Below are 16,597 nucleotides of genomic sequence, written 5' to 3' on the forward strand. Positions count from 1 at the left end.
GACGCAGAAGGGAAAGGGAGCCGTGGGGGGGGAATCAGGGCTTAATTGAGGAAGGCCTCTTGGAGGAGATGTGACCTTAAAGCTTACAGTCATTTCTCTTCACTTCAATCGTATTTACTGAGCACTTACTCTGTGCCGAGCACTATACTAAGTGCTTGGGAGAGTACAACAGAACAATAACGGACACATTCCCCACCCACAACAAGCTTACAGGCTAGAGAGACAGACATTAAACTAAATCAATTATAAATAAATCACAAATATGTATATAAGTGTCATGGGGCTGGGGGTGGAGGATGACTAGAGGGAGCAGGTCAGGGAGTAGGAGAAGAGGAAAGATGGAATTAGTCAGGGAAGGCCTCTTGGAGGAGATATGCCTTCAATAAGACTTCGAAGGTGGGGGAGAGTCACTGCCCGTCGGGTATGAGGAGGGAGGGCGTTCCAGGGCAGACGTGGGAGGGATGTGGACGAGAGGTCCAAGGCCAGATAGTTGAGTTTGAGGTAAATTGAGAAGGTTTGCATTAGAGGACCTTACGGTCTAGAGGGCAGAGACGAGGAAAGACTAAGGCTGGATGTGGAGAGGGAGAGGGGCAGCAGCCACCCACTCCCAACCCCCTTTCCTGACAAGTCAGCTGCAGTCCGTCCCTGTCTCTGTCCCCACAGCTATAGCTGTGCCGGGGCATTCAGGTCTAAGCAGCAGGCAGTTGGGGGACGGAGGGCGGTGGTAGTGGCGGCAGCTGCTGTGGCCGCTACAAACATTAGCTTGAAATGTGAAAGAACCAAAATACCACGGTGAATAAAATGCCTGCCAGGAATAGGGGAGGGCGGGGAAGGGAGGGGAAACGCAGATGGAGAGGGAACTGACATCGGGGTGGAACTTGGGACAAGACGGAAACAGCCCAGGGCACATCCCTAAGTTCCACATATGGCGGGAGTGGTCATAACTGGGGGTGCACTATGTTCCCAATGGAATGGAAAACCCTCCTCCAGTGAATACCGCTGCAGTACATCCTCGCAAAACACTGAATGCCTCTTGCATGCACTCCGTTCTCCTGCTCAAGCCTTCTAATTATTCTGAGTATAGAATGAGTAATTGAGATAATCATCTACCGAGATGTATGAAGTAGAAATTCCTAACCAGTTGCTTCAAAGCCATCCACCCAATGGGCTCCCTTCCCTAATTGTCGCTCTCTTTTTTCCCACGGTTCTCCTTTTTGTGCATTGCACTCCTAACCAAGGTAATAGACTGTTCTTCAGTCAATCAATTGTATTTATTGAGTGTTTACTGTGTGCAGAGCACTGAACTAAGAACTCGGGAGAGTCCGACACAACTGACACATTCCCTTCCCACAACAAGCTTCTATAACATGGCAGTTATGCTCTTGAAGAAACTCTTCTGAAGGAAAACACGTTATAATAGTCGCACCTTACCCAACACGATATTCCAACAGCAGGTAATGATAATAACTGTGGTATTTGTTAAGCGCTTACTATGTTTTAAGCACCCTTCTAAGCGCTGGGGTGGATACAAGCAAATTGGGTTGGACACAGTCTCTGTTCATTCATTCATTCAATCGTATTTATTGAGCGCTTACTGTGTGCAGAGCACTGTACTAAGCGCTTGGGAAGTACAAGTTGGCAACAAGTTGGTTCCACATGGGGTTAAGAGCATGGGCTTGGGAGTCAGAAGTCATGGATTCTAATGCCGCCTCTGCCACTGGTCAGCTGTGTGACTTTGGGCAAGTCACTTAACTTCTCTGCGCTTCAGTTACCTCATCTGTAAAGTGGGGATTAAGACTGTGAGCCTCACGTGGGACAACCTGATTACCTTGGATCTACCTAAGCGCTTAGAACAGTGCTTGGCACATAGTAAGCGCTTAACAAATATCATCGTCATTATTATTATTATTATTATTATTTTACAGATGATGTAACTGAGGCACAGAGACGTTAAGTGACTTACCCAAGGTCACACAGCAGACACGTGGTAGAGGCGGAATTAGAATCCAGACCCTTCTGACTCCCACGCCTGAGCTCTATCCACTGGCCACGATCCTGTATTTTCTACACAGAAGTTGTCATACAATAACTTTTATAAAAAACGTGCAGTGAAAACACACACGTAGGACAGACCTTATTACGCTTCTGTATTTGTGCCCTTGCCAGCGCCATTTCCCTCAGAGAATACCTTTTTCCTCTTCCCTTTTCAAAACAGAGTCTATTCTTCCTTCAAAATGCCACTAGGCCGCCTTAAATTGACTCTAAGTTTAGTCCTTCCAGTTGCACTTTAACATTTAAGTAGAACTGTGGGAATTGCGTGGGATTTCCTAGGGGTCTTAAATAGTAAGTCTGATTGCGTCTAAGGCTTCCGGGACAAGAGTGAAATAAATGTAGGCGCGATGGCCTCCAATAACCTTTGCTGAAATTTAACCACTTAGGCAACTTGATGCCATCACCTTCAAATCATGACGGTTACAATTAGCCATATCTCTGCTTGGGAAGCGTGTAATGTGGACAGCTTCCTTTTTTCATGGTATTTTTTAAGTGGCAAGTACTGTTCTAAGCACTGAGGTAGATATTCGTTTATCAGATTGGACACAGTCCCTGTTCCATATGGGACTCACAGGCTAATTTGGAGTGAGCTGGATTTAATCCCCATTTTACAGATGAGGTAACTGGGGTGCAGAGAAGTTAGGTGACTTGCTCAAGGTCACACGGCAAGCAACCGGCAGAGCCGGGATTAGAACCCAGGTCCTTCTGACTCCTGGACCTGTGCTCTCCCCACTAGACCTTGTTGGTTCCCTGTCCTTATGTTATCTATTCACTTTGACAAAGGTTGGAACAAACTCTTCTCCAGATGGGATAAAAGAGGAGGAGTTGCTTATGAAGAAGACATACAGCACTTTGCAGGATTTTTAAAGACCTTGGTAATAGCCTCTCTATTCAACCAATGGTACTGATTGAGCACCTATTGTGTGCAGAGCACTGTTCTAAGCATTTAGGAGAGTACTGTACAATAGAGTTGGTAGGAAGGATACCTGTCCATAAGGAACTTACAGTCCAGAGGGGGCCACAGACATTAAAATATATTACACATAGAGAAAATGGTAGAGCGTAAGGCTAAGGACATAAGTGCTGTGGGGCTCAGTGGGGAATGAATATCAGCAGTTAAGTGGTACACATCTGAGTGCTTAAGATACGCAGAGGGGAAAGGTGGTAGGGGAAAATAACGGCTTAGTCGGGGAAGGTCTCTGAGGAGATGTGATTTTAGGAGGACTTTAGAGTTGGGGAGGTTGGTGGTATGTTGGATATGAGGGGAAAGGGAGTTCTAGGCCCAAGGGAAGATGTGGGCAAGGAGCCAGTGGTGGAATAGAAGAGATGGAGGTACAGAGAGTAGGTTGGTGTCAGAGAAGCAAAGTGTGAGGTTTGGTTTGTAGCAGAGCAGTAAGATAAGGTATGAGGTGGAGAGCTGATTGAGGGACAGTAAGGAGCGTCTGTTTGGTGTGGAGGTCAGTGGGCAACCACTGGAGGTTTTTGAGGATGGGGAGATACGGTGTGAACATTATTTTTTTTTAGAAAAATGATCCAGGCAGCATGTGAAATAGAGACTGGAGAAGGGAGAGAAAAGAGGTAGGGAGGTCAGCAGGAGGCTGACGCAGCAGTCACTGTGAGATATGATAAATGCTTGGAGAAGCTTGGGAGCAGCTGGATGGAGAGGAGAGGTCTGATTCTAGAGCTGTTGGTTTTCAGTAAGCAGGACTGCTTGGATATTGCCTGCAGTTCCCTGATTCCCAGGAATTCCTCAGGATTCTACCAAGGGATGGATGGCATAATTCTCAACCATATCTGAAGAATTGCTGGATTGCCTACCAAAAATTCAGGTTCTCTAAAGTTGTGGAGCTATGCCACATGAGCTAATCTCCCATCTTTCCACCTTGGTTAGAAAAATGGTTCTGAGTTTCACTTCTTTTTAAACCAGAAGGCTTGGGTTGCCTCTGCTTTGGCACTTGGAGTATTCCAAGGAAGGAACATTCCCCAGACCTTACGGACGATCTGCAGCCACTCTAAATGCTAGGACAACAGTCTTTACCATTTCTTTTACAGAGATGCGCTCCTACATATTTGTGGTCAGAGAGCGCAGGGTTCTCCCCAATTTTTGGAGAATCTGAAATTTCATCAAAAAATTCATTCATTTGTTTTGATGAACAGTGAGATTATGTATTTGTTAAGCTCTTACTATGTGTCGGGCACTGTACTAAGCGCTGGAATGGGTACAAACACGGGGGTGGGGTGGGTAGAGATGCAGCATGGCTTAGCGGATATAGCATGGGCCTGGAAATCAGAGGATGTGGGTTCAAATCCTGGCTCCACCACTTGTCTGCTGTGTGGCCTTGGACAAGTCACTTCACTTCTCTGTGCCTCAATTACCTCATCTGTAAAATGGGGATTAAGACTGTGAGTCCCATGAGGGAAAGGGGCTGTGTCCAATCTGATAAACATGTATCTACCCCAGCGCTTAGAACAGTGGCACATGGTAAGCGCTTAACAAGTACCATAATTACCACTATTTTTATTATAAGCACAGTCCCTGTCCCAGGAGGGGCTAATTTACCTAATAAATAACAAGGTAACTGCCATCACAACTTCAACTGGCAAATAAAATACCGCATATTTCACATTATGGACAGGGGTGGGGATTTTTTAACATCTTCTCTGAGCAAGAATTTTGTTTACCAGAATAGTAGGTAAATCTGAGTCATTCCACAATTACCCAGCAACAAAAAAAAATTTAACGGGTAATGTTTACATAAGGTAGAGATTAGCAATTGTCAATATTTCAAAAGCATGTAACAAAAGATCACTAAACTGCATTCCGTTTAACCACCTGATCAACAGTAATGTAACCCAGGGAAAACAGACTGTAAGCCCGTTGTAGGCTGGGATTGTCTCTATTGCTGAATTGTACTTTCCAAGCGCTTAGTACAGTGCTCTGCACACAGTAAGCCCTCAATAACTATGATTGAATGAATGAATTTATTGAAAGAGACTGATTGTCAAATACAATAGAAGTACCAACATAATCCTAATGCCTGAATTTGGAAACATGCCCAAAAAACTGAATGCCAACTCTAAATAGAATGTGATAGAGCATTTGAAATCTGATTTGTAAGTGGAACAAATATTATATTACTTTGTACATACAATGTCAACTGAATTTGCACCACCCTTTTGTATTCAGTTTATAATAGTAACGGTCATCTTGAGGGGAAAGTATTTTTGAAAAAAAAAAATATCCAAAGACAAAGGCACAACTTTCTAGACAGGCAGAACTTGGGCCATTCCTGCTGAAAGGACTCTACTTCCCCATTCCCAACTAGTATTCTGAATTTGTGCGAATCACATCTCTTCTTAATGCCAGTTTCTCATCAATAAAAAGGGACAAATGATCTTTCCCATGCTACTACAGAGGAATGAAATATAAAAAGGCTCACTGTACTCTGAATTTTACAACACTTTGCCAGTTAAAACAATACAGCACATTCAGTATTTCTGGCACCTCTGTTTCCCTATCCTGTACTGACTTTTCACACAAACTCACCGGTTTTTCCCACTCAAGGTTCAAAAGACTGAATAAGAAATCTTGAAAGTAATGATAAGAAACAATGTGGTGCAGCACGTGAAAAGGAAACCAGATGTTCAAACTTAGAGTTTCATTTGACACACGGCTAAGAAGCAGAATTGTCATTAACCAGAGTGAGGGATTTGGAGAGAGAATAAACAAAGAAACAAAACAAAATCAATTGCCAATCACACTCATTGTATAACTGGTATCATTTTAAATCACTTATGTGAGAGGTGTATAAACTATCCCCTAAAACTAATCTACTTCAATGTCTGTAAACTCCTTGTGGTCAAGGGTTGTGCCTGCCAGCTCTGTTACACTGTACTTTCCCAAGTGCTTAATACAGTGCTCTGCATCATCATCATCAATCGTATTTATTGAGCGCTTACTATGTGCAGAGCACTGTATTAAGCGCTTGGGAAGTACAAATTGGCAACATATAGAGACAGTCCCTACCCAACAGTGGGCTCACAGTCTAAAAGGGGGCTCACAGTCTAAAAGGGGGCTCACAGTCTAAAAGTCTGCACACAGTAGGTACTCAATAAATACCACTGAATTAACTGATTCATAGATTTCCTAGAAATCAGAAAGAATGAGCAAGATGGGCTCTTTAACTAAGCCCAATAAACACTACTGCAGGTAATCTGAAAGATGTTGGAGTAAAAATATTTCCCCACCCACCCCCGCCCCCAAAAATGTAAAGGCATAACTACTTTTCTTTAGTGATAATACTGAACTATTTATTTTTAGTTTCAACGCCCTTAAAGGCCTAACATTCTCCTTAGAGATAGGGTTGATTAAAATGACAAAGCAACGAAGCATTTCAAAGTATAAAACTACCCAGCCAAATGTTAGCTAAAATCAAAACTCCACTCCTGAAACATGCTACTCCTTTGCCTCTGCCACTGGGTAAGCGGGCGGCAGCATTCATTCATTCATTCGTACTGATTGAGCGCTTACAGTGTGCAGAGCGCTGTACTAAGCGCTTGGAAAGTACAAGTCGGCAACATATAGAGAGGGCTCACAGTCTAGAGCGCTTAACAAATACCATTAAAGAAAGTCTGTGGGGGCCGGAGGGGAGAGAGGTGTGCAACCAGCCAAATTCGGGATAGTGCTCCACCATCTCCTCTTCTTGCTAGGCATGCCCACCCCTGTAATTTTCCCTTCTTATTTCCTCCCGCTCCTCTCAGGTTCACACCTGGAGAGTTTCCAGTACTCTACCGGTCTTGGCTATGGGAGGGAGAGTCAAGCAAAGGCATCCCATTCCATTCTTAGCTTGGGAAGTGGCAAGCGAGTGGAAGGCGAACTGCTACAAGTCAGAACTCACCAGTGCCGGGCAGCAGCGGCACATGAGAGAGTCGAGGGCAGAGACTCGAGTTTACTGCATGGAAGGCGGCAATGGTAAACCACTTCCATATTTTTACCAAAAAAACTCTCTGGATCCACTATCAGAATGACTGCTGATGGAGAGCGGGGCATTCCGGGAGAGATGTGTCCATGGTGTTGTTACGGGTTGGAAACAACTCAACGGCATAAAACAAGACAAGATTTAATCCCACCAGATGATTCAAGGCTCAAAGCCTCTTTTTGGCTCCCAGGAAAGGAAGAATAGGATTGGCAGACAAAGAGGGGATTGAGAAGGAACTCTTAGCAGACCACTAATTAAAAAGGTTGCCAATCAAAAAGAGTGCCATTTGTAAAACCCATTGTACTTCCCAAGTGCTTAGTACAGTGCTCTGCACACAGTAAGCGCTCAATAAATACGATTGATTGATCCAGACTAGAATTTTCTGGAGACTGTCATACTTATGCCCCACTCAGGGTCACACCTGGAGTGTTTCCAGTACTCTACCAGTCTCGGCTTTGGGAGGGAGAGTCAAGCAGAGGCCTATCCACTCCATTTCTAGCTCGGTCAGTGGCTGGCGAGTGGAAGGCAATCTGCTACAAGTCAAAACTCACCTGTGCTGGGCAGCTGTGGCGTGGGAGAGAGTCGAGGGTGGAGACAAGTTTACTACGTGGAAGGAGGCAATGGTAAACCACTTCCATATTTTTCTTATCAAGAAAACTCCATGGTTACACTACCAGAAGGACTGCAGATGGAGGTGGGGCGTTCTGAGAGAGATGTGTCCATGGCGTCACCGGTGGGTTGGAGACGACTTGACGGCACAAGACAAGACGAGTCATACTCACACATATCTTTTCAAAGGGTTATACGAGAGCAAAACCAAGAGCGTTCAATGCTGAAACTGGATTTCCATTAAACAATAAACGTTACCTTGAACTCTGAGAGCCATTCCTCCACAATCCCTTTGTCCAACGTGAACATCTTCCAGCATCTGTTCTTACCCTTCAACCTAAATTTAACAGAAAAAAAGTACTCTTGTAAATGCAAATAGCCTACTTACAACTAAAACACTACTAGGCAAAATATCAAACATAATCTGTTCAACATTTAATAAGATCAGTGTGCATTAGCAAGCCAAAGCCAAAAACTCCTAGGACTATAAATGCACGGGATGAAAAAAAGAACAAGTCATGCTCATCTAAACTTAATTTAGAAGGGGCCTCAAAGAGATTTGACCCATTTCTTCCATTCTTAACCCAGTAATAATCGCCCGAGATAAACCACTCAATCCAATAAATAATTTTTAACATTCATGAGAGGGAAAGACAATGTGCAGTTCACACAATGGCCAAAAACGAGAACGAATCCTTGAAAGGACACAGAAAATTACGAAGAACTTAATGTGTTGGGGGAAAAAAATCAAAATAGATTTTAAAACATACACATGCAAAAAACAGTCTCATTTTATTAATCATAAATGTACTAAAATGTATTGCCCCTTTCTTTTGTTTCATTTGGTAAGTAGAGCTATATAAATTCCCAGAGAATGACAGAACTCAAAAGAAGCTAAAAGGTAAAATTTTTGGAAGTGATTAGTATAAAACCAAAAAGCAAATATTTGAAATAACGAAAAGCTTTCTAGTAAATTTCTCATCAAACACTGGCAGGCTTTGAGGATATATATTAAGAAAAAAGTTGTAACCTGGGTGAAAAAAAGACTGGGCATAATTGTAAGAGGAGTGGGATTGTGGACCTGATTCTCTAAAAACAAAGAAATTATTATCCATCGATCAATCAGTCATTGGTATTTGAGCACTTACGGGTGCAGAGCACTGTACTAAGTGGTTGGGAAAGTACAATACAGTAGAGTTGGTAGACACAATCCCTGCCCACAAGGATCTTACAGTCTAGAGGTGTTCCCCCCCCCAACCCTCAGGCAAAGGTAGAATCACTGGTTTAAAATTAATTAAAAGACAAGGAGAAAAAAACATCAAAAAGAACTTAGGAGCCCTGACCCTCCTTATGAAGAGTGTTTTAAATTCACTGAGAATTAGGCACTAATGGAAATTTCAAATTTTAAATTCTGAATTAGGAAACACTGCCCCCTTCTAAAAATGATCGACTTCTGGGAAGAGGTCCTTTAACCTGATAAAGGTTATCAGACTGGGGAAGACTGATATAGGACTTTGGCACCAAGCATTACAGGAACGGTTTTGACAAACTGAACATGAAGAAGCTTCTTCACACACAGGCTCAAATTCTTGATTTGTTGCAAGCTATCTGGAACTTGAAAAATATAACAGCTTTGAAACCACACATTTTTTATTAAACAATAATAATGATGGTATTTGTTAAGCGTTTACTATGCGCAAAGCACTGTTCTAAGCGCTGGGGTAGATACAAGGTTAGCAGGTTGTCCCACGTGGGGCTCACAGTCTTAGTCCCCATTTGAGGACTGAGGCACAAAGAAGTTAAGTGACTTGCCCAAAGTCACACAGCTGACAAGCGGCAGAGCCGGGATTCAAACCCATGACCTCTGACTCCAAAGCCCGTGCTCTTTCCACTAAGCCACGCTGCTTCTCTTATAACGGCAAAAGGAAACCAATTGAAACGATTGAAAATAGCTTATCTTGTGTCCACTGTCTCCCTCGAGCCACCACAACTCCGACTCCTAGATGGATGACAGCATGAAGGTCACGCCTGCTCCCTCACAGTTCCACAGTCCCCCTTCAAGGAGAAGGGCTCCGAATGCCACGCGCTCTCTTCAACACCTCTCGAAGTGTTTCTTCCATCCACTCTGCTAACATCAACCCACTTGCAAAGCAATTCACCAATCTGTCACTGCTTTAGAGTCGAGCTGAAGCAAACATAATTAGCTTTCAAGATCCCGTTTCCCTCCCTAGGTTATCTGCCCTGCCACTGTGCTGCCACTGTCGCCTTTCGGCTTGGCCTCGCCAATCATCATCGTCAATCATATTTATTGAGCGCTTACTGCGTGCAGAGCACTGTACTAAGCGCTTGGGAAGTTCAAATTGGCAACATACAGAGACAGTCTCTGCCCAACAGTGGGCTCACAGTCTAAAAGGGGGACACAGAGAACAAAACCAAACATACTAACAAAATAAAATAAATAGAATAGATATGTACAAGTAAAATGAATAAATAGAGTAATAAATATGTACAAACATATAGACATATATACAGGTGCTGTGGGGAAGGGAAGGAGGTAAGATGGGGGGTGGAGAGGGGGACGAGGGGGAGAGGAGGGAAGGGGCTCAGTCCGGGAAGGCCTCCTGGAGGAGGTGAGCTCTCAGTAGGGTCTTGAAGGCAGGAAGAGATCATCATCTCTGGGGAAGACTGATATAGGACTTTGGCACCAAGCATTACAGGAACGGTTTTGACAAACTGAACATGAAGAAGCTTCTTCACACACAGGCTCAGAAATGATGATGATGAAGCTTCCCTTTGGAAATAATGGAGGTGGTTTCGTCCTTAGACTTAAGGACCAGGGACCTGTGCAGAGGAATTGATTTTTGTGCTAGTGACTTACACTATGTCACTGGCACACTTGTTCTTCCCTGCTAGTTTTGTTCCCGCCGGGGCCCAGGGTGCCAAGATAATTTAGGGGGGCAGAGACACAATACACTGCACGGTGCCCACTGAGGCTTTTTCAGCGAAGGACCCTTTTGCGGCCAAAGTGGCCGGAGTGTAGCGTCTGATCCTGTCCTGCAGTATCATAACCCAGAGATTGCATTGGGATCCACTGATACCTTCACTGGCCACATTAGACAACTACTTTCAGGATACGCGATGGGCCTGGCCACCTTGCAGAATACCCTAGTTGGTTCTTTGGATAGAAACTTTCATTCATTCATTCACTCGTGCAATCGTATTTATTGAGCGCTTACTGTGTGCAAGGCACTATACTAAGCGCTTGTTCACCACTGAGACATCACCCCAACAGGCAGGGTCGCGACTAGAACAGAGCTTCTGATTCTAAGGGCAGAGCTGTTTCCAGGAGACCAACAGCTAGCCTGCTGGTTATGATATACAGGTGTTCTAGGAAATACAAATTAAACCAAAGTCAAAATTTGTAAAATAAATAAACAAATATTTATTTATTTATTTTACTTGTACATATCTATTCTATTTATTTTATTTTGTTAGTATGTTTGGTTTTGTTCTCTGTCTCCCCCTTTTAGACTGTGAGCCCACTGTTGGGTAGGGACTGTCTCTATATGTTGCCAACTTGTACTTCCCAAGCATTTAGTACAGCGCTCTGCACACAGTAAGTGCTCAATAAATACGATTGATTGATTGATTGATTGAAAATTCAAGTTCTCAGTAAGCCATATTGGGGGAGGGAGGGAGAAGGAACCTGATTTGAACTCCTTCCATCTCTACTCAAGTTTTTCTGGTGGCCCACGTAGACCGATTGGCTATGTGTACTTTTCTATCTCTCAAAGGATGTCTCTTCACTTTCAGTTTTAAAATCCAATTTAAGTCGAGAGTTCTAAGAACTAACAACCAACTTCCTACGTTCTGAGCCAGTGTACAAAAGCTCAGAGTAAATTAGGCAATTCAGAATTCGGTTAACTCTTTCCAGTCACCAGGAGGCTGCCTTAATGCTTCAAGTCTAGTGGCCTGAAAAGTGCTCATGAAATTTCCAAAAGTGCTTTATTCCCTTGGAGTAATTTTCACAGTGTAAGTCGGTGCTAAATTTAACCTAAGAATTGCCAAGTACAATATAAACTCCTCACTGAAAATGAAAAACATATCTTCATTTAATATGTAGTGTTGATTTTTTATTGTTTTACCTTTCATTGTGGGTCTGTCCCTCTAATAATAATAATGATGATGATGGTATTTGTTAAGCACTTACTATGTGTCAATCACTGTTCTTAGAGCTGGGGTAGATATGAGTTAATCAGGTTAGATACAGTCCCCGTCCCACGTGGCGCTCACAGCCTCAATCTCCATTTTACAGTTGAGGTAACTGAGGTCCAAAGAAGTGAAGTGACTTGCCCAAGGTCACACAACAGACAAATGGCAGAGCCAGGATTAGAACCCAGGTCCTTCTGACTGCTAGGCCTGGGCTCTATCCACTAAGCCATATTGCTTCTCCTACGACCTCTACCACGCACCAACCTTAGTCTTGGATTGTGAGCCCCTCTGGGGGTCAGGGACTGGGTCAAATTCCCCCTTTTGTACTTTTTCCCAATGCTCAGTACAGTTCTTTTCCCGCAAAAGGGAATTAATAGCTACTATTAAAATGAGAGTGAAATAAAGTCTTTTTGTACTAATAAGTTTTCACAAAGCCATTCTAAGTATCCAACAAAAAACATCAGGGGTACCACTCATGCCTCTTCCTAACCTGCTTTTTTAAGGGGACATAGGAAGTCAACAGGGTGGACCATAGAGGAAAGGCACATCCATAAGGAACAAAAGTTCCCAGGAGCACCACAGATATGGGGAGCCAATTCCGACTGGAAAGCTCCGAAACTTTAGGGCTAGTCCCACTACTAATTTCTAAGGATTTGGTGAACATATTTTGATGTTAAAAAACCAAAGTTTACCCATATGCTGACCCTTAAACAAAGCCAAAATGGCTGGACAGGTACGCTGAGGTATGCCAACGGGTGGGGTGACCAGAGGACAGCAGGCCCGCACCAGCAGACACAAAAGGGTTTGGGAAGGGCGTCGGAAGCCAAGGACCGCAGAGGGTGGAGGGGGGTGGAAGAAAGAGATGGTACCCTGTGAATGGGCCCTAAAGACTCCGGGGCTCGGGAGCTAGCCTTGGCAGCTTCTGAACCCAGATTGGGTAGGACTTGGGTACAGAGCCAGGGCCCCCCTCCACAACTACCACCTGGGAAGCAGCAGCAGAAGCAGTCAATATTCACTAAGTGCCTACTGTGTGCACAGCACTGTAATAAGCACTTGGGAGAGTATAACAGACACATTCCCTGCCCACAATGAGTTTACAGTCAACTGGGCCATCCCAGGCCAGGCACCCTAGCTCCGGCTGCTTGAGGGGGGTACCGGTGGCTGAAAATGGCAACCCCAATTTTAAAAGCAAGCTTATATTTCCAAATCTCTAGTGTGCAAGTGGGAATTCTAATTTGCCTATCAACCTTAAGATGAAGCAAAAACGCCTCACTCTCGGCTTCAAAGCTCCCCATCCCCTCGCCCCCTCCTACCTCACCTCCCTTCTGTCCTTCTCCAGCCCAGCCCGCACCCTCCGCTCCTCTGCTGCCGCTAACCTCCTCACTGGGCCTCGTTATCGCCTGTCCTACCGTCGACCCCCGGCCCACGTCATTCCCCGGGCCTGGAATACCTGTATATATGTATATATGTTTGTACATATTTATTACTCTATTTATTTATTTTACTTGTACCTATCTATTCTATTTATTTTATTTTGTTAGTATGTTTGGTTTTGTTCTCTGTCTTCCCCTTTTAGACTGTGAGCCCACTGTTGGGTAGGGACTGTCTCTATATGTTGCCAATTTGCACTTCCCAAGCGCTTAGTACAGTGCTCTGCACATAGTAAGCGCTCAATAAATACGATTGATGATGATGATGATGGAATGCCCTCCCTCCACACATCTGCCAAATTAGCTCTCTTCCTCCCTACAAAACCCTACTGAGAGCTCACCTCCTCCAGGAGGCCTTCCCAGGCTGAGCCTCCCCATTTTCCTCTCCTCCTCCTCCTCCCCTCTCCATCGCCTACCTCCCTCTCTCTGCCCTTCCCCTCCCCACAGCACCTTGGTATATTTGTACATATTGTACATATCTTTTAGACTGTGAGCCCACTGTTGGGTAGGGACTGTCTCTATATGTTGCCAACTTGCACTTCCCAAGTGCTTAGTACAGTGCTCTGCACACAGTAAGCGCTCAATAAATAAGATTGATGATGATTTATGACTATTTTATTAATGATGTTTATATAGCTACAATTCTATTTATTCTGAATGCACTGACACCTGTTAACTTGATATGTTTTGTTGTCTGTCTCCCCCTTCTAGACCGTGAGCCCGTTGTTGGGAAGGGACCGTCTCTAGATGTTGCCGATTTGTAGTTCCCAAGCGCTTAGTACAGTGCTCTGCACACAGTAAGCGTTCAATAAAAATGATTGAATGAATGGATAATTTCAAGGTGAATTTGGCCTAGTGGATACAGCATATGCCTCGGAGTGAGAAAGTCATGGGTTCAAATCCCAGCTCCGCCACTTGTCTGCTGTGTGACCCTGGGCAAGTCACTTAATAATAATAATAATAATGGCATTTATTAAGCGCTTACTGTGTGCAAAGCACTGTTCTAAGCGCTGGGGAGGTTACAAGGTGATCAGGTTGTCCCACGTGGGGCTCACAGTCTTAATCCCCATTTTACAGATGAGGGAACTGAGGCCCAGAGAAGTGAAGTGACTTGCCCAAAGTCACACAGCTGACAATTGGTGGAGCCGGAATTCGAACCCATCAATCAATCAATCAATCAATCGTATTTATTGAGCGCTTACTATGTGCAGAGCACTGTACTAAGCGCTTGGGAAGTACAAATTGGCATCACATAGAGACAGTCCCTACCCAACAGTGGGCTCACAGTCTAAAAGGGGGAGACAGAGAACAGAACCAAACATACCAACAAAATAAAATAAGTAGGATAGAAATGTACAAGTAAAATAAATAAATAAATAAATAAATAGAGTAATAAATGACCTCTGACTCCAAAGCCCGGGCTCTTTCCACTGAGCCACGCTGCTTCTCTCAGCCTCTCAACTTCTCTGTGCCTCAGTTCCCTCATCTGTAAAATGGGGATTAAGACTGGGCACCCCGTATGGGACAGGGACTGTGTCCAACCCAATTATCATGTATCCAGCCCAGAGCTTAGAACAACAGTGCCTGGAACATAGTAAGCCCTTAATAAATACCATAATTATTATTATAATAATTATTATTTACCAAATGTACAGTCATAACATTATCCTGATCACTTGGAAGAGCATTACAATGAGCCAAGCACACTGAATTGGTGGAGAGCACTTTCCAAAAACTTCAAGCTAATCCAAACAAACAAACAAAAAAAATCCATCGGCTCAAAATGTAACTGCCCCATCCCAGTTCCAGAAAATCTTTTTATTCAGTCTCCTAAAGTGTCTATCATTTCTAATGTTCTGAAAAGGTTGACTTAAGAGTGTATCAAATACCATACTAAATAAGGAAACGTAAAGCAGCCATTTGAAGACTTTCAGAATATTCGATTCTGTGTGGGCTTTTTTGGTGACTTGTGGAGTACATTATCTTCCTTTATGCCCCGCTCCTCTTGCCAAAGCCAGCTGAAGTGACAAAGATACTCATTTAGAAAAGAATTCAATGCACTTTTTTCTGCAATAGTCACCCTTCTATTTAAACATGGAAAAGTAAGAAGTAAATAAATGTGCTGCCGCTATCATGAATGAAGTTTTCACTGAAATTTAAAGGAGATAAAATAATTAAACTAGGGTAAAATTTGTATTTGAAGGCTTATTTTTCCTCATTGTTAAAGGTATTGCGACACACATAAAATGTTTTCCAGCTGAGGTTTCAATGACTCAAAATTTCTGGAACAGTGCAAAATTATTTCTATAAAACAAATAATACAATTAGGTTGAAATAACATTAAAAAATAGCCTTTAGTGTCTACTACTGAGTCACTGATAGGAAATGCACGGAAGGATCACTTAAATATGTACCCTGCCATTAGTGAGTCCGACCCGGGCTCCAAGTATATATATATATATACCTGTATATTTGTATATATGTTTGTACATATTTATTACTTTATTTATTTATTTATTTTACTTGTGCATATCTATTCTATTTATTTCATTTTGTTAATATGTTTGGTTTTGTTGTCTGTCTCCCCCTTCTAGACTGTGAGCCCACTGTTGGGTAGGGACTGTCTCTCTATGTTGCCAACTTGGACTTCCCAAGCGCTTAGTACAGTGCTCTGCACACAGTAAGCGCTCAATAAATACGATTGATTGATTGATTGATTAGGCAATAATATATAAATTCAAACTCCTTTAAGACTTTTACTAAACAGAGAATTTCTTAGGGGAGCAGCAGAAATTTACACGCACCAGGCGACTTCAAAATTTGAAGTCTCAACGCGAAAACTTCCCAAGAGAACATTTCACGAAGCTAGTACCCCAAACCAAAATATTCTACAAAGTACGAGATCTCTGCTCGTAGATTACCGGCGTCTTTTCCTTTTTTTTTTATTAACCACGCAACTTCGCACTAATTTGTTGCCGAAAATTTCTTCCGAGTGATCCTACGCTTCAGGAGGAGTGGAACTGCGTGATTAAAACCTTCAATAGCAGCGGAGGGAACGAGAGGCGGGGTGAATAGGGTGTTTAATACAAAATAGAAACAGTGATTAAAAAACCGTTTCTGTCTAGCATGTTCTGGCACTCCACTTGGCAAGTGACTCTGTACAGCTGCCAACCGCACCCCCGGGTGACTCATTTTACATTAGTCTCTTAACCCATCGACAGCTATGGCCGCCTACGGCATCCGGATTTTTCAAGGATTTTCTCATTTTTACGCATCCCCAGCAATCGGGTGCCTTGCCTCCTATTTTCTCACAAT

General features: G+C 43.4%; 1 protein-coding gene and 1 non-coding gene across 4 annotated transcripts in view; one reads left to right on the forward strand and one right to left on the reverse strand.

Moving 5' to 3' along the window:
• Nucleotides 1–16,597, reverse strand: part of FAM126A (family with sequence similarity 126 member A) — a 115,416-nt gene that overhangs the window by 56,557 nt on the left and 42,262 nt on the right. For all 3 annotated transcript variants that reach the window (XM_038761274.1, XM_038761284.1, XM_038761290.1), the window contains exon 3: nucleotides 7,899–7,977. In XM_038761274.1, the coding sequence (XP_038617202.1) occupies nucleotides 7,899–7,949 (51 nt within the window). In that variant the 5' untranslated portion in view covers nucleotides 7,950–7,977. The remainder of the gene's footprint in view (nucleotides 1–7,898; nucleotides 7,978–16,597) is intronic.
• LOC119924517 lies at nucleotides 7,435–7,572 on the forward strand. The gene has a single exon (XR_005449228.1). It is a non-coding gene; the product is annotated as a small nucleolar RNA SNORA7 (small nucleolar RNA).

Source organism: Tachyglossus aculeatus, chromosome 2 (genome assembly GCF_015852505.1).
Source record: "Tachyglossus aculeatus isolate mTacAcu1 chromosome 2, mTacAcu1.pri, whole genome shotgun sequence".
In the NCBI taxonomy this organism is placed as follows: domain Eukaryota; kingdom Metazoa; phylum Chordata; class Mammalia; order Monotremata; family Tachyglossidae; genus Tachyglossus; species Tachyglossus aculeatus.